This window comes from Physella acuta, unplaced genomic scaffold (genome assembly GCF_028476545.2).
Source record: "Physella acuta isolate Inbredline_101_S28 unplaced genomic scaffold, ASM2847654v3 ptg000129l, whole genome shotgun sequence".
Classification (NCBI taxonomy): Eukaryota; Metazoa; Mollusca; class Gastropoda; family Physidae; genus Physella; species Physella acuta.
In genome coordinates this window covers 599,475-623,945 of record NW_026731648.1, presented here as the reverse complement: position 1 = coordinate 623,945, position 24,471 = coordinate 599,475, and the positions used below count along the sequence as shown (strand labels likewise).

The 24,471-nt window shown below is 34.5% G+C and overlaps 1 protein-coding gene across 1 annotated transcript; it reads left to right on the top strand.

Moving 5' to 3' along the window:
* The first annotated feature begins 3,284 nt into the window (after positions 1-3,284).
* Positions 3,285-20,822, top strand: LOC131935037 (ATP-dependent translocase ABCB1). The gene is made up of 24 exons (XM_059291312.1): positions 3,285-3,404; positions 4,622-4,818; positions 4,934-5,004; positions 5,327-5,498; positions 5,762-5,933; positions 6,110-6,234; positions 6,354-6,525; positions 6,816-6,929; positions 7,119-7,229; positions 7,634-7,759; positions 8,038-8,241; positions 9,160-9,330; positions 9,702-9,863; positions 13,493-13,597; positions 15,788-15,865; positions 16,143-16,226; positions 16,378-16,508; positions 16,871-16,943; positions 17,530-17,771; positions 18,121-18,283; positions 18,871-19,068; positions 19,346-19,552; positions 20,141-20,287; positions 20,607-20,822. The coding sequence occupies exons 1-24, from the start codon at positions 3,285-3,287 to the stop codon at positions 20,820-20,822; spliced, it is 3,561 nt and encodes a 1,186-aa protein (XP_059147295.1).
* The last annotated feature ends 3,649 nt before the right edge of the window (positions 20,823-24,471 follow it).

Genomic DNA, 24,471 nt, shown 5'->3' with positions numbered 1-24,471 from the left:
TTAATTCCTTCGCTCGTGGATTACTGAAACTTAGGAACGCAGACCAATATGTGTTGCAGCTTAACGTACATTGAGCTAAATCAGTTACATCTGCATACATTTGAAACAGAGAGCAGCCTACATTTACTTGACTTCTACATCACCTGTCATTCTATTGTTACATTTTGTCCATTCAGCACATTTATTATCCCACCCACGGCGGCATCTGCTAAATACAGTTCTAATTTTGTGATAATAAATTCTCCCGACCAGGTTATACTGGATAGAAACCACAAGTTAAAAATAAAATACTTGACTATTGATTAGAACTGCAGCATTCTATTGCCTGGATTAGTGCCACCTCACTCGGACTGTATGATTATCTTTAGCGCAGATCGGACATGGGATTATCACAAGACTAGAACAGCTAGGGGATTATCTTTAGAGTTATAGGCATTGCTTGTTGAACAATTGACATAACGGCAGCTGGAAATACTCCATTTCATTGTGCAATGTCGCTACTTTTGTAATGTCATTGCTTCTCTAATTGGACCAATTTTGTAGTGTCATTGCTAGTATGGTGTCAGGTTTATTTTGTAACGCAAATAACAGTGAACGGTAGTTGTCTTAATTCGATGATTAAATTTAAAATTATCCCTTCATCATTTCTTTCCTTTTCGTTCCTCAGCTTCCTCCATGATTGTCTTCCTGGATCGACCCTCAAGTCACTTGCCCCGGGGGTTCTACTCTAGGGCCTTTCTGGCTCTATTGCCAAAGTCCTTTTTTTTGCCCAATCCATCGTCATTTCCTCCATGAAATCATAAGAATACATTCAAATTCATTTTAACACCACCTAAAAATTTGGACCATATTTTATGTTTAATTTTACAAAAAATAATAATAATAATAAAAAAAAAAAAAAAAAAAAAAAACAATTTTTGGAGGAAAAATGTTCAGACTTCAGTGTAATATGTTAATAAAGTAAACAACGAAGACTTGTGATTGGTACACACTAAATTTTTTTTAAATATATTCTTAATTTTTGCTTTGAATTCAACTTAAAAATAAATTTAGTCGATAAAGTAAAAAAAACAGTGGAATCACCACCAATAACAAAAATAATTAATTACAATTTTCAAATATTAGCGGTCAAAACTAGTTTGCTGTTTTTCGACGTTGTAAATATTTTTAGAATGTATTCAGTTGTACAAGCTTTTATTTAACTTGTCTGTCTAACTCTCTTTTGGGCGTTTGTCGTGATGGATCGAAACTGCCGAGCAAAATTTCGATTACTTCTAAATGACCGATTCGTTTCAAACTTTTCTTTTTAGCTATTTAAATAGTAGTTCAAGTGTATATTTTTGCAGAAAATTACTTATTTTCTCATTTGTAATGCATTATTACATAAAAGCTTGTTATTAAAACCTTTTTGATGCATTTTTACAAGTTTTGTTCAGTGGAGGTTAAGCAGTAGACCCATAAGAATATGTAGCTTTATTTCGGTATCTATTCTTGGATTGGGGTGGAGGGGGGGGGGGGTGAAGGGGGCTCTATCCTTGAAGCGCATGCACCCTCAGGACAAATTAGAACAAATATTTTATATAGAAAATATATAATCTAACTAGTGTCCGCCGACACCTCCACCCCATCGCTGGAATTTTAATTGCACCAACTCCCTCTAAAATTTTAATTGCCACCCCCCCCCTCCACAGACAAAATGTCTGAGATAAACACTTTGTCAAATTACTTTAACATTATAGTTATATGCGTAGCAATAACATATTTCTGCCGTTTTCTTTATGACGAGAGCACTCTAACACACACAGTACTAACAAAGGCTGAAAAATTAAATTGTCCTAATTATTAGAGATGGATTAATTAAGCCTAATTAAATTGTCGCCAGCTGTCTGATGGTAGAAAAAGGTAGAAAAGATATAATAAAGCCGCTGCCGCCAATGAGCTGTACTAATACTCTGACGTAGTCGCGGTTCACAGAACAGCCGCTTAAGTTTAGTATTTTAAAAATTGATGTTATAAAAATATATTTGCTTTGATGTAGGCTACACTTCATTCGCCATTCATGGTGAATTAGAATATCGCATAGATGTAGTAATTCGTCAAAATTAGATTAGTGTAAAATATTATTTTCTACTGTTATGAGAAATCCATAGATGTATCTTTTTACAAGCTTTCATTTTACTTGGTTCTACGTGCTTAATGTTTTTGTCTGTCGTGATTCGCAAATGGCGAGTGATATTTCGACCACTCCTATCTGACCGATTTCTTTCAAACCTGGCACGTGGGTCAAAATCCAATGAATATTCAACGTGGCGTCAAACTTGACTTAATTGGATGCTTAATTAATTCTTTATGAATAAATTAAAGTTTCATATATAAAATACTATTTTACGAACTAATTAGGCCTATATGAACATTGTTTGTGTTCATTTGGTGAGCACTTCTTTTGCATAAAAACTTATTAAGTATTGAAAAAACAATTAATAAAAAACGTTTTAATAACATATTTTCATACACTTATGCACTAAAAACGAGAAAATATATGATTTTCTTTAACTATGTAATAACGAACCACTATTTAAATAAAGAAAATGAAAAGCGTGGGTCGTTATATCATGTAGTGAATTTTAAGAAGCTACCTACTCTTTTCTTTTTAGTTATTTTAATAGTGATTCATTATTATATATTTAAAGACAATTATTTTTAGTGCATAATTATATGAAAGTCTGTTATTAAAAAGTTTTCTATGAATTTTTTTAAATTACTGCTGTTCTTTAAGAACAAGACTTTGACGATGAATGGAACAGTATACCAGCAATACAAAACTTCGTAAGTTATTTCGTATTAGTTAGTTAAAGTTATTTGGAGCAAGTTTAAGTTTTTTTTTTTTTAACTTACTGAAACTGGCTACTGCTAAAATATAACACTATTACATACATGTTTATGTTCATGTTTGTTAATGTTCATAGTTATGTTTAAGTTTATGTGTTAAGGTTAGAGTCAGTTTTAGGTTATATAGGTTATTTATTTTCTCAAATGTCTTTATAGCTAATTAAATAGTGGTGCATTATTATATTTAAAAAATAGTTTATTATTACAAGTTTTGATTTATTCATTTTGGCGATAACAGAGGAGAGGGAACCTATCGACAAAAAGGTATTATATTTTTCTTGAACTATACCATTAGGTACATGATCATATTAATTAAAAACACACATTATTTTTAGTATAGAATGCAGTTTAAATTAAGAGAAAAATAATAAATTACTCTTGTATTCTTTATAGGAATGTCCAATCATTTCCACAACAGCAAACCTTCAGAGAAAATTCGAATCTTGCAAAAAGATAGTTCGAATAAAAGAACATTTAAGAATGTTTTCAAACTTTTAAGCAAAAATGAGGAGAAGGTCAGCTTTTCTGAACTGGTACGAGTTTTCAGTCTTTAATAAAACAGTTTTGTTACTTGCAATCAATTTAAAACAACACTAGTGTTTCTAATGTTGTTCACAAGTAAGTTTTGTAATAGTAATAATTTTCACTAACCATTTTATATTTTGAGATTAGCACTTGCACTAGCGCACAAACTGTCATATACTGTCACTAAATATAAGCCGCAGTAGTCCTTACACAATACACCAATTGTAATCTTTTCGGTGCTTATACCTATTTTGTGTATAATATAAATGCAAAGTGCGGAATGTATGTCATCCTATTCCTTATGTACAAATTAGATCGGGAATTTGCAGGAAAGCTTCAGGTTCGTAAGGGCGATATTTAACCTCGATCTAACGGGAAAAATAAAACGATCTTAAGATTTGGGTTAAAAGTGAGAGAACACGGACATAGAATGACCGTGGCTATGCATTTTTTAAAAAGTTCTTGAATTAGATCGACCCCTTGCAGATGTTACACAAACTTGATATATGGTACCGTGGACACCTGGAAAAAAATCCAGATTCTTTGAAATATAATATTAGGGGTTGAAAATTGATGTAATTAACCTCGCTGTTGCACGCAAATGCGTCACGAATTTAAACATTAGACTAAAACAAACATTATTTTATAATTTATACTAAACGGTTTAGAATAATCCTTTAAAATTAATACATAACGACTAACAACTAATATCTGATTAATGGCTTATGTAAAAAAAAAAGCAAACACGTCATTGAAAAACAATGTAAATGATGTAACATCGATATTTATTATTTTTAAATGCTAACATATTGGTGTTAAGAACGGTATTACTGACGTATAGCAGAATGATGATGTATAAGTTAATATTCTGATCATTAAAAATGTGCGTTTTACTGTTTTAGGCGTAAAATTATGCGATGCTCTTAAATTTGTCTCAAAACATTTTTTAAACAAACATACATATCTGCATAATCATATTTTGACGGCTATAAATGACTGTGGCAAAGCTAATCAAATATTGTCTAATTTTTATTTAAAACTGCTTAGAATATTGACATTTTAAAAATACATTTGTACTTTTCAACAAAAAGAATTCTATATTATTGAATCTTTCCAAGAATTTTACTTTTGTTTGTGATGTACTATCATCATTCTCCGATTCATATTCTTACCATAATTAACTGGACGATTCTTCTCCATTGTTTAGTTTCGGTTCGCTGACACCCGTGACATCATCATGATGGTAATTGGTTTTATACTGGCAGCAGTCAATGGTGCTATGCACATTTTAAACATGGTCCTGTACGGTCAGTTTGTTGGCTCATTGGTTGAACAAGGATACTATGACAACGTCGCTAAGACTAATTATATAAACTTGACCTCCTCACACTCTAACGGGCACATGTAAGTTACCTTATCACAAATTTTTAATCCTACACTGCAAAAGTTAATTTTATTTTAATCTACAATGTCATCGATTGTTGTTTTTTTTTTACTTGCAATATAATTTTTCTCCTAGGTATGACAACCAAAGCTTCGTCGGTGCTAATGGGAGCCATATTGTAGCTAATGATAGTGCCTCTACTCGAGGTTCGCTATCAGACAATTTCAGAAAATTCGAAATTCTTTTCTTTCTAAGCCTTGGTAAGTCTGATACAAACCAAAAACCCCCAAAATTAGTTAACACTGCCTGGTTTATAAAACAAACTGTGTAGTCTATAGCAGTAAGTGTTTTTTCGACTGGTTAGAAATGTCAGAGGTCACAATTGTTTGAGATACGTGTGACCCCTGAGTTGCCCCACCCCTGGGCAGAAGACGTTTACTTCACTGCTGTAAGGCAAGATATTCTGTGATTAATCTATAGAACTGGATGTCCAATTGATCCCTCCCCATCCCTCTGCCCGTGTTTTAGCTCTGTCTGTGTGTGCCTGGGTGTGTGGAGCGACCAAGAAAATTTTGTTCACGGTCTCAGCCCAGCGCCAAGTGATCCGACTGAGGAAATCTTTTTTCTCCAACATCCTTGTCCAGGAGATTGCCTGGTTTGATGACCACAAGACGGGAGACTTGTCTGTTAGGATGACAGAGTAGGTGTTGTTACATAATTAATATATCAAATCTGGTTGGATGACAGAGTAGTTTCTTTTTTTTACACAATTGATATACCAAATCTGGTAGGACGACATAGAAGGTTTTGTTACACAATTAAAATACCAAATCAGAAGACCCACTGGTAGGATGACAGAGGAGGTTTAGTTGTACCAACAATCAATGTTGATTGTTTACGATAACTTGCCACCATAATATTTACTAAAACAAAGTAGCAAACAGCTTATACCCTCTTCCCCAGGGACGTGAACCTAATATACAGAGCTATAGAAACAAATCTACCCATGGCCTCACAATGGTTCTCCTGTAGTATTGTCAGCATAATCATCACTTTCACCTTCGGTTGGAAGCTGACATTGGTAGTTTTGTGTGCCTACCCCGTTATCATTGGTGGAGCAGCAGCAGCCAACTGGGTGAGTCATGTGACCAATTGGTTGAGGTATGTTTTCAATTGGGTGAGTTCTGTGGCCAATAGGGTGAGTTATGTGGTCAACAGGGTCAGTTATGTGGCCACATAACTGACTTGGAAGGATAAAATCAACATTCGGTTAGTAAATTATTATTAAAACTCTGTTATTTCCATCATCAGAGTATCGGTAAAACCACCATGAAGGAAAGAGAGGCTTACGCAAGGGCTGGGGCTGTGGCTGAACAAGCCATCTCCAACATAAGGACAGTCGTGGCTTTTGGTGGGGAGGAAAAAGAGGCCAAGAGGTTAGGCAACAAATACGTATATCTAGCGCTATATGTATACGTGTCTCGGGACAAATTTAGCAAACTAGTTGAACGAATATTCTTGACGTTTGACAAACAGTTGTAATATTCTGCTCTAGATATTATGAAAACCTAAAACATGCCCGAAAATTCGGAGTAGAAAGAGGAATAGCTAACGGTTTAGGACAAGGAATGCTATGGTGCAGTATATTTTTTGGCTATGCGCTGGGCTTCTATTACGGCGGTCAGCTGATCAGAAGCGGCGAGTACACAGTCAGCTCTACAGTTGTGGTGAGTTGTCTGTTGCTCAAACTCTTTCAATTTCAAGCTTTTCTTGACATGTTTCTTGAACATTGTATTTTTTTAAAGTTCAATATACGTTCTGGTTTTGAATATGGATGTTAGTTGAAAAGACAATTTATTGAGAGAACTTAAGTCCATATCACGACACAACAAGTTCTGCAACATGACAGAAGTTTAATGAATTCACTAATCGTTTTGGTGGTGAAAATCATTCCTATTTTTTAAACGTGTAGAAATGATGTTGAGGTACAAGATTACATCTAGGCTATCTGTTCCAGGTGTTCTTCTCCACCTTCATCAGTGCTGTGTATTTAGGTTATGCTATACCAGCAACAAACGGCATTTACGTTGCAATGGCTGCGGCAGTCAAGATTTATCGAGTTATTGATAAGGTGAGGTCGACTACATGTTAGTACATTATTAAATAAAGATATTATTAAGATATATATTATTATCTATTTGTGCTAAAAGACTTCATTTGGAAAAAAAAAACAATTTTAATTGTTATTTTTTATTTAAAAATTAGAACATCTTTATTTATACTCTATCTATCCTACGCAATTAATTTTAAATGTCTGCAGAAATCGTTGTGTGACAGCAGCTCAGCAGAAGGTGAAATGCCGACACAAGTAAATGGAGAAATTCTTTTCCAAAATATCTTTTTCTCATACCCATCAAGACCCGCTGTACAGGTACCACGATATCGTTCGCCCATTCATATTTTTAAAACTAATTTGAAAAATGTATGCTGACTTATTTTGCGATTTCTTTACTAAATTCTCCCTGGCGTTAAAAATCTTTTCAGAATATGCATATTCTTTATAATGCAAAAGAACAATAAAAATGTTTGAATAATTTAACTAAACAGGACGTAATCATATATTAATAAATTAATATATTATTAAATATAACTTATATTTATATACATACGTTTTAAATACGAAATAACTGGTTATAAAATAATTATCTTCAAACTCACTACGTAAAAAATACAGCTTTTATCTATATAATTAGTTAACTGTGGCTTAATGGTCTTTTGAAAATCAAATTAAAGAACAAGCAATGATATAAATTTTTGCTTTTGGAAACTCCGTAGGTGTTGCGTGGCATTGACCTCCATGCACTTAAAGGTCAAACAGTTGCTTTGGTTGGGGCTAGTGGCTCAGGAAAGTCTACAATCATACAGCTCTTGCTGAGGTTTTACAACCCGACAATTGGCAAGGTAAATACTTTAGGGCAATCACAATAGGGCTTGAAAGTAGGTCACCAACCAGTTCTATGGCTCATGCAGGTTTTATTGAGCCGTTGAACTGGTTGGTGACCTAATTACCAGCCCTACTGGTCCGTTAGACACTAATGTAACAACGTATCACACTGGTCAGGTAACGATCAATGTCACATCACAAAACAGTAAATATTTGTAAAGCACTAAAAATAGCTTTATTAAAATATTAGATTAAAATGTAGTTGAAATGTTTTTAACATAACATGATATAACAGATATTAATAGACGGCCATGACATTGAGAGCTTAAATCTCCGATGGATACGTCAGCACATTGGTCTAGTCAGCCAAGAACCGGTACTCTTTGCTACGACAATCGCCGAAAATATCCGGTACGGTCTGAGGGATGTTAGTATGGAAAAAATAATAGAAGTCAGCAAACAGGCCAACGCATACGACTTTATTATGGCACTTCCACAAGTAAGTCTTATCAATAATTATTTGTAAATATGTAAGCCCTGCTAGGTGGGGTGACTACACTATCTACCCTTCCTAGGCTTATCTAACTAATCTGGTCAGTCCAATCGTGGTGAAACCCACGGTGGTTAAATCTTATCCTTAACCTTAGTCTAAATAAAAACAAACAAACTTTAACAATTTACAGAATTTATTGCATGAAATAAAATGGAACCAATAAAAAAGAATGTAAATAAAAACAAGATCTACATCAATCCAGGCAAAACAACTAGACCAAAAACACACAAAACAAAACAGCACTTTAATTAACGTAACAAAGCCTGACTAAACAAAACACCCAATTTCGGACTACCGTCCAAGCTTAAAAGAAATAATTTCACAATGTTCGACTATTTGATGGTGCTGCACCGACTTATGATGTCCAGGATGGTCCAGGCTCTGACACACAGAAACCTCCCTTCATCCGTTCTCGACATCCCAAAGTCCACACCAAACAAAACACTACGTGCAACCACTACGTACAACCACTACGTCCAAAACATTACGTCCAAAACATTACGTACAAAACATTACGTACAAAACATTACGTACAAATCATTACGTACAAAACAATATATACAAAACACCCAGCCAAGTTGCACAAGCAACCTCACTTCACGCACGAGGTGCGTCACAGAGAGACTTACCCGACCTACATTCTTGCCTCGGGTCAAAAGAAAGACTCCGAGCGGTCAGTCGGCTTTTATACCCCCTCAGACGGAACGGGAAACCCCGTAAACGCTGCCCAGTGGACCATTCATGCACAGATTCGCACACAATAAAATAATACAAAATAAATCATCCATTCACCCGCTCACATATACGTACATATGTAATTTTTTCCTATTAAATAACAACTTTTATTTTTGAACTATCTTTTAGCAATTCGAGACGTATGTAGGCGAACATGGCGCCCAACTAAGTGGAGGACAGAAACAGAGAATCGCCATCGCCCGAGCTCTGGTCAAGGACCCAAAAATTCTTTTGCTGGACGAGGCGACCTCAGCACTGGACACTGAGAGTGAGGCCATCGTACAAGATGCTCTAGATAAGGTACGTCCATAGGTAATACATTCAAGATGGTAAGGTTAAAGTAAGGTAAAACATGCTAGATGCTAAAGATAAAAGTATATTAACGAGCATAAATGCTTAGGATGAAGAAAATAATCGATCTTAGATGGTTAGGTTAAAGTAAGACAATCTTTCTTACAATAATAGGTAAAAGTAAGTTAATCCATCCTAGATGGTTAGGTTAAAATTAACATAATCCATTTCATAAGATGCTCTAGTTAACGCAGCTTATAAACAGCTCTTGGGAATATAGGCAAAAATGTTCTCACTTGATTACTAAAAATAATTATTTGACTTCGTTAAATAACTGTTTGTTATAAATAGTTTTAAATGCGCCGATAATTATTTTCAAGGTCAGCAAAGGCCGAACAACGATAATCGTCGCTCATCGACTTTCGACCATTCGTAACGCTGACAAGATAGTGACGCTGTCCAAAGGTCGAGTGGTGGAGGTGGGCACCCACACGGAGCTGATGGACAAACGGGCAGTTTACTACAACCTCGTTTCTTCACAGGTCAGAACTCAATTATGAGGATGGTTTAATATTCAGAGATTATTCTTATTGCGGATTTTATAGCCAGAGCTTGCCATATAGAAGCTTAGTTCTGTGAGGAGTTAGGTTTTGGTTGCTCAAAATTCACATTTGTCGAACAAGAAATTGATGTCACCCTTCTTATTGTGTAGATGTGCATACAAGCTTTAAAGATTTATGGTCATAAGTAGTATTAATAAACAAACTTCAAAGTCACGCACAAGCAGAATTCTATTGACGAGCCGACCCGCGGCGTATCATACGCCGCTATTTAGTTGTTTTATTTTCTACTTTTCAGTAATTCATAATTTGTGAATTCGACAGTACCAATGCTGCCACTGAAAATATTTGCTTTTAAACACTAACCCCCCCTCCCCCTTTTCCCCTAACCCCGACCCTACACACCCCCCCCCCCCCCGTGAAAGCAGCCTCCTCTTAGTTACCTCCTGTAAGTTTAAAATCGTTTCAAACTAACTTATCTGCCCCTAATAGCCGTCACTAAACCCGGCTCTACGATTTGTAAACATTAAGCGTGACCACAACTCACCAGACCATGTGGGGGTGGGGTGGTAGTGATAGTGATAGTGATAGAGAGAAAGAGAGGGGACTGCAAGGAGGCGCTTGCAGCTTGTTTTCTAACGTCTCCCAGAAGAGAATTATATATATAGATTAACTGAAAAATTATACACATAGAAAAGTACAGTTGTCTTTTAAACACAATAACGCGGTCAGCGCAGTATCATTTGTTTATAGACTATGAAAAAGAATGTCACAAGTTTAGATTAAAGTGTAACATTTCCAATTCACACTACAGGGAGAGTAACTTAAAATGTATTATATTTTATTCACATGGCTGATAATATTAAATATTCTTTTGTCTCTGCTGCTTATCAGACGCAACAAAGTAAGTACCTGTACTCGTGTCATAGACTTTTTACAAACATTTAACTTTCTTCCTCTGTCTGTCTGTCATCCGTCATATATCAAAACTGCCGGGCGAAATTTCGCTCTTTTCTTATTACTTAGCACGTTGGTTAAGGACCGATGACAATGCAATCTGACATCAATTTGAATTAATTGGACGCCTAATTAATTTTTATCAAATTAAAATTTCCTATAGGCCTATAAAGTAATAATTACCGCGCTATTATATGCGCATTTTTCTTAATCGTTTTGAAGCGCAAGAGTGGTTTAGTCATGCATCTCTATTGTATTAAACATGTTAAATACTGAAAAAAAAACAACATAAAAAACGTTTAATAACAAGCTTGTTCAGAAGTTGCATAATAAAAAATTTGACTTGTATGTTAGCTTAGTGGTTAGAGATTTGGTACATATGAGTGTTTAAAAAATGCTTTTTATTTCCTCTACGATAAGTTTTAAAAAACATCACATTTTTTTGAACGGTTGGACGAGTAAATAGATTCTCTGTGTTAAACAAAAAATAAAGTTTCGCAATTAATATTTACAAAGAGTTAATTTTCTCTATAATTTACTTTTAAAATTCCCAAAAGTTCTATTACAAATCTTTGTATGATTTGTTTTAACAAATCTAGGAGTGGTTGTCTATGTGTATGTATAACAATATTTTGGGTAAATGTAGGTAAAGCAAATCCAATTTTACTGTTCAACTTGCGCGTTACTTTACCTCATACATCTCACAAAATTATTTTCTTATAAACATAAACATATTGATTTAATTATTTGAATTCATTTATCTCTCCATCTATTTAAACAATTGTCTGCGTAGTTAAAGCGTACTTTTTATATCAGAAAGATATTTTTTTAATATGACAACAATGTGTTGATGTTAAGTTTTTTTTTGTTACTGTTTAAGTTTAAAAGTGTAGAAAATTATTTTTGTTGCTGTTAAATCTGCCTCAAGTGAAACAGGCTGATGAATCAGTAGAGCGTGACCATTTAGACAATCAACCAGCTCAGCTTATCACTAAACAACTGTCTGTTGAAGTCACCAACATTTCACCTGGACAAAATGTATGTGTACTGCGTCTATCTGTGTTTGTAACTAGTAGTATAGAAACAGTCAATTTTAAAGGCTTTTATTTGACTCACTTTGTATTTGGCAAACCTTGGACTATTAGTTAAACCCAAATTGAGCTAAAATTTAGCATGATGGTAGATTTTGGATGACAATGCAAGAATGTCTAATTTTCAATCTAATTAGATAGACACAAAATCATTAAAATTTAATTTAAGAATGTAAAATTACCGTATTTCAATTGTATTTTTCACAAATCTTGGAGTATTAACATATTGCATCAGCCCGCGGCAGCGCGCGGGACGGGATCGCTAGTATATAGAAAAGCTTGGGCTGTGACGTATGGATAATATATTCCTTTTCATACGGAGCTCATTAAAAAGCTTACGTTCTATAACATATTATAAGACCTATGTTCAACTTTTATTTTAATCATACCAGCATACAGCTTTAGAAAGGGTACACCAAACTAATTTTACTTTTTACTCTTTAGTGCATTAAAAAAAAAAAAAATTTAAGTTTGTGAATAAAATAAAAGCCTTTTGGGGTCATCCATAAATGACGTCAAGCTTTTTTTGACGATTTTTACCTCCCCCCTCCCCTCCGTCAAACGTCGTCACAAAAAACCAGACCCCTCCCTAAAATGACGTCACACCTCAGCCTACAACCCCCCTCAAAATTGCAGTTGAATTTTTTTTTAAACAGCTATATTTTTCCTAATATTGTCTGAACTGTCAAAATAGAGTATTTTAATCAGTTGTTATTACAATTTATTAAAACAGTTTTCTAAAACGCAAAATAACGTCTAAAACTCGTTTTCTAACATTGCTTTTTTATAATGCAAAAGTGTGACGTCGCACCATCTGACCCCCCCCCTCCCCCTCATCACACACCGTCACAAAATTACGGACCCCCCCTCCCCCTACGAGTGTGACGTCATTTATTGACGACCCCTTTCCGAAATTTAAAAAAAAAAGTGAGATTCATTATTTTACTTAAAATATACAGTCTTATTTGTAAGAAAATATTTATAAAATACTTTTTTTTAGGCGATAGAAAACATTAACGGAAATAAACCCATGTCAACTACACACATGTTCTTACGTTTGATCAAACTTAACTCGCCTGAATGGATTTTCATCCTCATTGGAACACTGGCCAGTATCATCTTTGGGGCTGTGATGCCGCTTTGGTCAAACCTGTTTGCCCAGTTCTCTAAGGTTGTTACCATGTTGTGTGCCTACATGTTAAGACTGCAATAGAACAAATACTTAGGGTGCTGGCACTGTTTACGATAAAGATACCCAAGTTAATATGTTCAATTGTTATAGACTATACCGATCCTCTGTATCATAATTCGATTTTCTCTCAAGTTATTCCATCTTATGTGATTTTTTTCAATCATAATATTTGAAAACCATAATTAGATTACGTTAACGATGTATTTGCTTCACCACATTTTAGCTGTTATACGACGAATTTGATTTGCTTCAAGAGCTTTGACAACTCGTATAAATTTTGAATAATTTAATCACCTTTATCTTTGTACTTTAAATTTCATTGTTTCTTGGACTGATCTGTACATACATTTTAAACATGCTACATTGTCCAGATCTTGTCTTATCCCGACAAACGAGAGCAAGAGACTTCTATCAACACCTTATGTCTTCTGGTCGTCGGGTTGGCGATCCTGAACTTGAGCGGGAAATTTGTACAGGTGAGAAAAATTACATATTTTACATGTTAAACTTATAGGGAAATTATCGTTATTTGGTTTTAAATCATAAACTTATAATAGACATTTAATAGGCAAGACACAACTTGTTTTAAATCCCTTGATTTTTATCGGACAAGCTAAATTACTTGAAAGAAATTTAATGGACAAGATCAAAACCTTTTTTTTTTTACAAACCTTAAACGTTATAATGCAATTTACTCTAGAAAATTTAAAATAAGAATCCTATTTAAGGACATGTCATAATCAGGTGCGGAACTACGGTGCGGCCAGACCCCGCAATGCCGGGGGGGGGGCACGCCATTTAGGGGCCCACAGCCGACCAAAAAAAAAATTATATTAAAAACAAGTAATATTTTTCTTGCATTTTTACTTTCTCGATTAAACGAAGTATAGAGAAAGTCTTGTAATCGTGCAAAAAAAAAAATCGAGATTTTTACAAATAACGACGTTTTACATCTCGCTGATACGGAAAAACATAATTTTGCAATCTTGTCCGTATGTCTGTGTGTCTGTCTGTGTGTGTGTGTGTGTGTAAACACGATAACTTGAGTACCGTTACAGCTAGGTTGATGAAATTTCATATATAACTATTTTATCAAAATCGTAGATCCGTATCAACTTTTGTGCAATTTCCGATAACCAGAAGTGGTACTTTATCTACTTTGAAATTTTCAAAAGCTTATAAATTGAGTACTATTTCAGATAGATAAATGAAATTTAACATATAAGTAAAAGATCTAATTCCCTACCTTCTTTCAAATTTTGATTAATTTCCGTTGACCGGAAGTACTAATTTACGCCATTTCCGATTTCTCAAAAAAAACGCATGTAAATTTATAAAGTACTAATAATATTGCGCACTATTATGCACTTTTTTTATTTGGCGTTTACTTGGTGTGCAATTCTTTTGTCTACGATATTTTATTCTATTTTTAAAACTTTAAGTATTTAAAATGGATTAAAAATCATGTCTATAGCCCGAGTTCCCATCCCCTGTTATTTTACATAAGCATATTCGAGAAAGTTTAGGGGAGATCACTCCCGGTTTATTTACTTGATGGTTGTTTTGTAAAAAAAGATTACCGTAGCTTCTATAGACACCATCCCACGCTCTTGTATATTTTCCCATTTGTTTTTAAACCACTGTGAAAGCCGAGTCCTCTTTCTCCTACAATCAAACTTATCAAAGATAAGCAAACGTTCAAACCACTTCCATGACTTATTTCCCTTTTTTAAATAGTCAAATAAGGGTGCTCATAAGCTCCTTATAATAGATTTGTACTAAACAAATTAAAAAACAATTACCTCTCTTAATTATTATTTTTTGTAAAGTACTTACTAATGAATGACATTGTATAAAAAGGAAATATATTTAAAATTAATAATATAAATTCGAAAAAACATAAAAATAAACATAACACGAGACACCATTACTTATATACAAAGCTCTCATATTTTATATTCTTTTGACCAACTAGAGGTTAAAAAGTCTTACAGCCGCGATAATATTAACCTGATGTACACAAAACACACTAATGCACTTACATACATGATGTTGTAACTTGTTTTAATTGAAAAAAAAAACATTTTTTTTCAAAACCCGAACAGGCCAGAAATGAATATCCTATGTTCGTATGTCGTGTATATATATATATATATATATATATATATATATATATATATATATATATATATATATATATATATATATATATATATATATATATATATATATATATAAGGTATGTATATGTATATATATATATATATGTATATATATATATATATATATATATATATATATATATATATATATATATATATATATATATATATATATATATATATATATATATATATATATATATATGGGGGCCTAAAAAAATTTTTTTGCGGGGTGGCGTATTTTTTCTAGTTCCGCCACTGGCCATAATACTATAAACCACACAGGAAATGTAATAAATTAAAGGATATTAGATTCATTTACCAAAAGTTAATTTCTGTCTACAGAGTTTGTTGGAAATGTTAACTAATTGTAGCTAATCGTAAAATATCGTTTATGCCTTGCTTCAGCGTAAGTTCTCTGAGGCTAGTTTTAGAAGTTTGATTTATGACCGTTAAATAAAATTAAACGCTAGTAGAAAATATGCACTAATCTTGATTTGGCAGGACTGGATGTTTGCTGTTTCAGGGGAATCTCTAACAACTCGTTTAAGGGACATTCTATTCCGGTCATCTCTTCGACAGGTATATTTTAAATTATAACTTATTAATGCATAAAAACTCTTCTGGGATGTTATAGTTTTGATCTGATTAAAGCACTGGTATCGTCAGTGGATTGGGCATTGGGGTACATGAAAGTTATAAGTTGCAAAAATCAGTATTTCTCTCTGTATATCAAAAGAAATAATGTAGCTATTAAATAAGAACTAATTTCTCCTAGTATTGATAAAACATCAGATGCTTTAGAGTTAATTTTTAAAAACAATAATGCAAATTTAAATGTTGTTAATTAAAAAAAAAGAAAATGAGTTGGTTTGACGACCCGAGGAACGCTATTGGTGTGCTGACAACAAGACTAGCAACAGAAGCTTCCAGAGTGCAAGAGGTAATGACATTAGTGGCTTTTAGAGTAATTTTAGTAGTCATGACTTTTGTCTAAACACGTAGGTTAAAGAACCTCACCAGCTAAATTAGTGATTAAATGCATTTAATGGATTAAATTAAATTTAAATAAATTTAAATAACTTATGTGGCAGACTTTCACCTCCGCCATGGGTCTGACCATCAACTCAGTGTCCTTGATCGTGATTGCCCTGGGGTTCGCCTTCTACTTCTCCTGGAAGATGGCGTTGATTATAGTGGCATTCGCACCTATCGTCATTTTTAGGTATTCTAAGTAATTTTTTTTCGTTTTTAATTAAATAACCATAATTGACCCTAATTGAATTTTTCTTCTGTTATTCCAAACCTACCACCTTAAATTATTATTATTAAAATTAGTATAATGTAAACAAATAATACAGACACATTTATTTAAAATGTTTTTACTATGTACTAATGAAAGTAATTAAGTGAGCACTCAATGATTCTAACAACAACGAATCATCTTAATTAGTCTTTTATTTAAAGACCAAAAAAGAGGGCCCTGAGATAATTTCTCACCTCGCCAGTTTTTTGAGTGATATTAGGTTCTTAACTCAAATTTTTACAATAAATATAATTGGCGGAATGAAATTATTTGTTTCACAGTGGGTGGGGACAAATGGTTTTAACCAGTCGCATCACAGACAAGACCAAGAAAGCTTTGGAAGAGGCTGTGGCGGTAAGTAACATGTAGTGGATATCATTGTACTTTCGTTAACTTAGCTTTGGTTAGACTTACACACAATGGTGATAAGTACGCGAGGTAGGTTAGTGTTTTATTCAGAAGCGTTTCCAGGTTTGCAGGTTAGGGGGAGCAAAAATATTTTTTTAAAAAGACGCCGGATTTCAATATATAATAAAAAATTTCAGATAGTGTGTCATTCTTTCCGTCAGTAATCGATATAGCATCTTTGTCTTCGCCTGCGTGGTGCACATTACGCGTTTCATGCTGTCGAAGATGTCTCCAGTTTGGCCCATTTGCATGATGTTTATTGGCAATCTGAAATACCTTTCAATGTGTCATTCTGAATATTTTTCTGTAATGGTTTTCTTTCCATTTGATAATCTCTTAAATAAATAATTCTAAGCACTGCTGTTGATTTTCTATTTAGTTTAGGCTACATCCATAATCATAGAATCATGACAAAAAAGCGTACGTTATCTTAATAAATTTTAGAAATTTCTATCTATTTATTATTGTTTTAAAGAACTAACCGTTAAACTACTATGTTTAAGCTACTACATTAAAATGTCTATTTCTCCAGCATGCCGTCCAAACCCTCTCTAACGTTCGGACTGTGGCCGCCCTGACACTGGAACAGAAATTCTATCAGATGTTCGTCAATAAGCTGGAGAAGTCGCCACACACGTTTAGTTCAGACGTCATCGGCAGTGGCGTTCTGTACGGATTCTTTCTGGCACTGCCGTATTTCTCCTTCTCTGTGATGTTTGCGTGTGGGTACCTTCTAGTCCGGACGGGGGAGTTGCCGTTTTATGATATGATACGGTAACCTTTTTTGTTTTGTTTCTTTGTTTACAACTAACGTACCGGTCCCGCGCGTTGCTGCGGTCTCTGAAGAACGGATGGTTATTAAGACGCGCCAGATTGGATGTAGTGAACGATTATAATAGCCTCTTGTATCCAAAGTGTATGGTACTTTTTAAAACGAACGTAGGCGCCATAGAGCTAACGTGGAGTCAGGGGTGCAAAGTTCATGTCGATCGCATGAAAGGTGTAGTAAAGCATAAGGGACACATATAGGACGGGGGTGCGAAATTGAAATTCGACACTGGCCTCTGAATTATTTTACCCTGGCTGTTTTAAAATCAAGTTGACATTGTTCTTTGTTTTTCAGAGTTTTTTCGTTTGTGACTGTATCTGTGGTCACCCTAACACGGATCGTGGTCCAGATACCGGACACCACACTCGCCAAGCAGGCGGCCAAGACCATTTTCGAAGCGGTGGACAGCACTCCTAGCGTGGCGGACAGTCAAGGGGGATCTGTGAAACTTGACGGGGTTTGTTTTCTGTTGTGGTTATATTTCCTTGTCTAGCAGCTAACGTTCAATATTTTTGTGTTTATAATGTTAAATGAAAAGTTGTTTTTTTTTCTTCATGGTGGAGGAGAAAACATTAGGAACTTTAGAGGGGGGGGGGGGGGTTGGTTTTGACCCTGAAATATTCGAGTTTTAAAAATGTTTTAATCTCATGTCACTCCCGCTGGAAATTGTAATAAAACAAATATAAAAAAACTTTTTAGCAACAAGCTCTAAAATGCACCGAAATGCTAAAATATGTAAAAGATCTCATGAGTGATTAAAGCTTTTATTTAAAAAATGCAAATTACCTTAATTTTCTTATTTTCAGTACATTTAAAACACTTGTTGCCATAAAGGTTTTTAAATTTGTTTTATTTTCTACTTTTTGTTTTGTGATTCCTAACTTATGATGTCGGCACGGAACACAGAAAATTCAATAATGCCTTATTTGAATTTTGGGCCCCCACCGCCCCCCCCCCCCCTCCGATCCCCTACCCTATTGCAGTTTTTTGGCACTACACTATTTGTTTTCCACTTACAATATATTTAATATTTTCTTTTAAAAGGATTCGTTTAAAAGTTCCATTCAGTTTAATGGTATACGATTCCATTACCCCATGCGAAAAGAAGTTCAGGTATTAAATGGCCTTGACCTAGAAGTTCGTCCCGGACAAACGCTGGCGTTGGTGGGTGGAAGCGGATGTGGAAAGAGCACCATAGTGCAACTAATAGAAAGATTTTATGACGCCCAGGAGGGCAGCATTGTAAGTAGCGACTTTGTAGCGTTAGTGTGTAGTGTCGCCAAGTAGCTTCAGAGTGCAACAATTGTAAGCAGCGTCAGCGTGGAGTTTCTTTAACAGGGTCGCTGCTCATTGCTGCAAGTAGCACAAGGCGTCAGTATTGTAGCGTCATTGGCCACACTGTGGTTTCAAGTGATATGATTATAAGTTTAGTAAGCAAAGTAAAGACACACGTTATTGCATTAGAATATTTAAACAGAAATGCTAGAAATATTTAATTTGGTTTATTGAAAAAAATTAGCTTTTGGATAATCACAACATCCTTGACCTTAACGTTCAATGGCTGCGTATGCAAATCGGCCTGGTGTCACAAGAACCAGTCCTGTTCGACAGAAGTCTGGCTGAGAACATCGCTTACGGGGACAACACGAGGGACGTGGGCATGGAGGAGATCATAGAGGCAGCTCGGACAGCTAACATACACACGTTTATACAGTCTCTGCCCTCAGTAAGTTTATACAGTCTCTGCTCTCGGTGAGTTTATACAGTCTCTGCCCTCGGTGAGTTTATACAGTCTCTGCCCTCGGTGAGTTTATACAGTCTCTGCCCTCGGTGAGTTTATACAGTCTCTGCCCTCGGTGAGTTTATGCAGTCTCTGCCCTCAGTAAGTTTATACAGTCTCTGCCCTCGGTGAGTTTATACAGTCTCTGCCCTCAGTAAGTTTATACAGTTTCTGCTCTCGGTGAGTTTATACAGTCTCTGCCCTCGGTGAGTTTATACAGTCTCTGCTCTCGGTGAGTTTATACAGTCTCTGCCCTCGGTGAGTTTATACAGTCTCTGCCCTCGGTGAGTTTATGCAGTCTCTACTATCACTTTCTCCCATCGGTAAGTCTAGGGTTGCACAATCATTTACAAAACTATGCTATAATTAAATAAAATAATCACAATAGTAGATCTAAATCCTAGAGTGTGACTTGGTCTTGCATACACGGACATGGGTAAGGAAATATTTACATACCAAAAGTAAAACTAAATATTAGCGATTGTAAACAGAAAACTCCTGTAAGTCTTTTAAATGTTTAAAACTCAACTCCAGGGCTACGATACAAATGTGGGGAATAAAGGAACACAATTAAGTGGAGGACAAAAACAAAGGGTGGCAATCGCGAGAACTCTGCTGAGAAATCCAAAGATTCTTCTACTAGACGAGGCCACGTCAGCTTTGGATACTGAGAGTGAGAAGGTGAGTACTCTTTTTCATACAAAAACTCACCTTAATAAGTTGTGCATGTGTGTTTTGTTTCCAATATATTATTTAACTATTTGCTGTTGCAAATACGCAATTAGATGCAATCAAAATACCCCTCCCCCCCCCCCCCCCCCGACTGGTGGTAAAGTAAATCTGTGAAGGAAAGCTAGGTACTCCATTGAACGCTTGAACGGTACTTGTTCTACATATAATGGTAGTTTTGTAAATGTTAATATAGGAGTATTTCCAGGTTTTTGAACATGGCTATTTTTAAACTGTGAAAATGACCAAATTAAATGACAAATATGACCAGGTGGTGTTGGAAGCGTTGGACAAGGCCAGGGAAGGTCGCACGTGCATCACCATAGCCCACAGGCTGAGTACCATCAGAAACGCAGATCGCATCGCAGTATTAAAGAAAGGCGTGATCCAGGAGTTGGGCACACACGAGCAGTTGATGGCAAGTCGTGGGGCGCTGTATCGTATGATGAAAGCCCAGAGCAAGAGATCTTGTGATGACAAGGTTTAGATCTCGCACAAGATAAACTTATCCAGATATTCTTTGGATAACTTTACGATATATACACATGACATATAAACACATGACACTTGACCTAATGTTTTTTCAAGTGAAGTCGCGAATTGTTATATTGTTTGGCATTATATAAACATTGAATTCAAGCTATCGTTGACCTCATTTTCTTGGGTATATTTGAAAATTAAAAATAAATATTTAATTATAGTCTATATGGCTTCGGTACTGTGTATTCTTCAAATAAGACACATCTTTCTTATAAAAAGTAAATAGAAAAACAGAATTGTTTTTATCCTTTGTGACATAATTTTGGAAAACCCGTTGTGCGTTTTTGTACACAGTGTGTCGCATCCGAGAAGTATCAATAACAGGTAATTTTAACTTTCTCGTATACTGAATATAGAGGAAGTATTGTAATCGTACACAAAAATCACCTGAAATTAGGACAGTTTTCACCGTTTTATCACATACGGAATATAGGGGACTTATTTTAATCGTGCAAAAATTATAAATGCAGATTAATCAAAATGTCAGCGTTTCATGCGTATTCAAGTCGGAAAAACTGGGCTTTGCAATTATGTCCGTATGTCTGTGTGTGTCTATATCAAATTAGTAGTTCTGTATCAGCTTTTCGGCGATTTCCGATAACTGGAACTGGGACTTATATTACTTTTAATTTTCTAAAAGACTTTAACTTGAGTACCAAAACAGATAAATTAACTAAATTTCATATATAAGTAAAAGATCTGATTCTCTGCCTTCTATCAAATTATGAGTAATTTCCGTTGGCAGGAAGTAGTAATTTACGATATTTCCAATTTCACAACAACAACAAAAAAAATTAATTTATTAAGTACTAATAATATTCCGTACTATTATACACATATTGTTCGCTATTCAATTTTTTTTACAAGATTCTATTCTATTTTAAAAAGTTTCAGTATGTAAAAAATTATTAAAAATCACGTTTATATCCAGAGTTGCCATTCTCTTAGTGTTATAAAAGAATATTCAAGAAACGTTTGGCGAGAGAAATCACGCTTTATTTAAAAAACATTCTTGGTGATTTAAAAATTTCGGAAGGTAAACTGGGCAACTGAAAACTGCGCAAACAGAAAAATCCGCAAATACAAACTAATTATACTGATACACTTTAATTTTGTCATTTTTCATGGAAATATATTTTATTATTCTACAATACATATATTCATTCTTTTTTCATTTTTATAAATTCTTGATATTTTAAAACAAAAATGCCCTTGCGCAGTTTTTCGTGCGCAGTTTTGGGTTGCGGAGTTTTCTGTTGCGCATCTTTCCGGTCACTGTAACTGCGATATCTTACTATCTAGCACAATGGTTCTCATCCTTTTTTGGAGGTACCGAACCGCACCAGGTTTATATCAGCATCAACCTAACTCTTCTCAATAAGAAAAATAAAATATGCCTTTTTTTACTTTCTCGTATATACGAAGTATAGAGAAAGTCTTGTAATCGTGCAAAAAAAAAAAATCGAGATTTTTACAAATCTCGACGTTTTACACCTCACTGATACGGAAAAACGTAATTTTGCAATCTTGTCCGTATGTCTGTGTGTCTGTCTGTGTGTCTGTCTGTCTGTCTGTCTGTCTGTCCGTGTGTAAACACGATAACTTGAGTACCGTTACAGCTAGGTTGATGAAATTTCATATATAAGTATTTTATCAAAATCGTAGATCCGTATCAACTTTTGAGTGATTTCCGATAACCGGAAGTGGTACTTTTTCTACTTTGAATTTTTTCAAAAGCCAATAACTTGAGTACTATTTCAGATAGATAAATGAAATTTCACATGTAAGTAAAAGATCTAATTCTCTACCTTCTGTTACATTTTGAGTAATTTCCGTTGACTGGAAGTAGTACTTTACGCTACTTCCGATTTCTCAAAAAACTAATGTAAATTTTAAAAGTACTAATAATATTGCGCACTATTATGCGCTTTTTTTATTTGGCGTTCACTTGGTGTGCAATTAATTTGTCTACGAGATTTTATTCTATTTTTAAAACTTTAAGTATTTAAAAAAATTCATAAAAAACGTTTTAATAACAAGCTTTTATGTAATGATGCACTAAAAAGTAGAAAATAAATTATAGACTACTATTTAAATAACTATAAAGAAAAGCGTGGGTCACTTTAGTATCTATTGGATACCTTTACAAATGTTAAGGAAGACACCCACGCTTTTCTTTATAGTTATTTAAATAGTAGTCTATAATTTATTTTCTACTTTTTAGTGCATCATTACATAAAAGCTTGTTATTAAAACGTTTTTTATGAATTTTTTTTTCAGTACTTTACATGTTTTATCTACAATAGAGTTACATGACTAAAAACCATTGCGCGCCTACTGAATATCACGTTCAGCAGGCGCACAATGGTTTTTGAACGCAGCCATTACGTGGTCGTGATGGCGCAGCTATTGATGACGCGTGTGGTGTGGTTGGCTAGACATGCCTACTAATTCGGTCCAAATTTTAATTAATTCATAAAAAATCAATTAGGCATCCAATTAAGTCAAATTTAGTTTCAGATTGCATTGTCTTCATGTCTTGACCCACGTGCCAACTGTGAATCGTGTCGGTCAAGTAGAACTGTCCGAAGTTTCACTCCTGCGTTTCCGTCTAGACAGACTGACGACAGACTGACGACAGACTGACGAGGAAGTGAGTTAAATAAAAGCTTGTAAAAAATTCATAAAAAACGTTTTAATAACAAGCTTTTATGTAACATTGCACTAAAAAGTAGAAAATAAATTATAGACTACTATTTAAATAACTATAAAGAAAAGCGTGGGTCACTTTAGTATCTATTGGATACCTTTACTAATGTTAAGGAAGACACCCACGCTTTTCTTTATAGTTATTTAAATAGTAGTCTATAATTTATTTTCTACTTTTTAGTGCAATGTTACATAAAAGCTTGTTATTAAAACGTTTTTTATGAATTTTTTTTCAGTACTTTACATGTTTTATTTACAATAGAGTTACATGACTAAAAACCATTGCGCGCCTACTGAACATCACGTTCAGTAGGCGCGCAATGGTTTTTGAACGCAGCCATTACGTGATGGCGCAGCTATTGAAGGTGATGACGCGTGTGGTGTGGTTGGCTAGACATGCCTACTAATTCGGTCCAAATTTTAATTAATTAATAAAAAATTAATTAGGCATCCAATTAAGTCAAATTTAGTTTCAGATTGCATTGTCTTCATGTCTTGACCCACGTGCCAAATGTGAATCGTGTCGGTCAAGTAGAACTGTCCGAATTTTCACTCCTGCGTTTCTATCTAGACTGACGACAGACTGTCGACAGACAGAGGAAGTGAGTTAAATAAAAGCTTGTAAAAATGGATTAAAAATCATGTCTATAGCCCGAGTTCCCATCCCCTGTTATTTTATATAAGAATATTCGAGAAAGTTTAGGGGAGATCACTCCCGGTTTATTCAAGTTTAAAAACATATAAGCCTATAGATTTTACTGGTGCACAAAGTGAAGCGTACAACATCACCGTGTTCAAAGAACAAAATCATTAAAATTGATAAAAATCGATGTGAATTCTGTTGTTGCCTTTCAGTTTCAAATTTTAGGTGTCATAAAACTAATTTA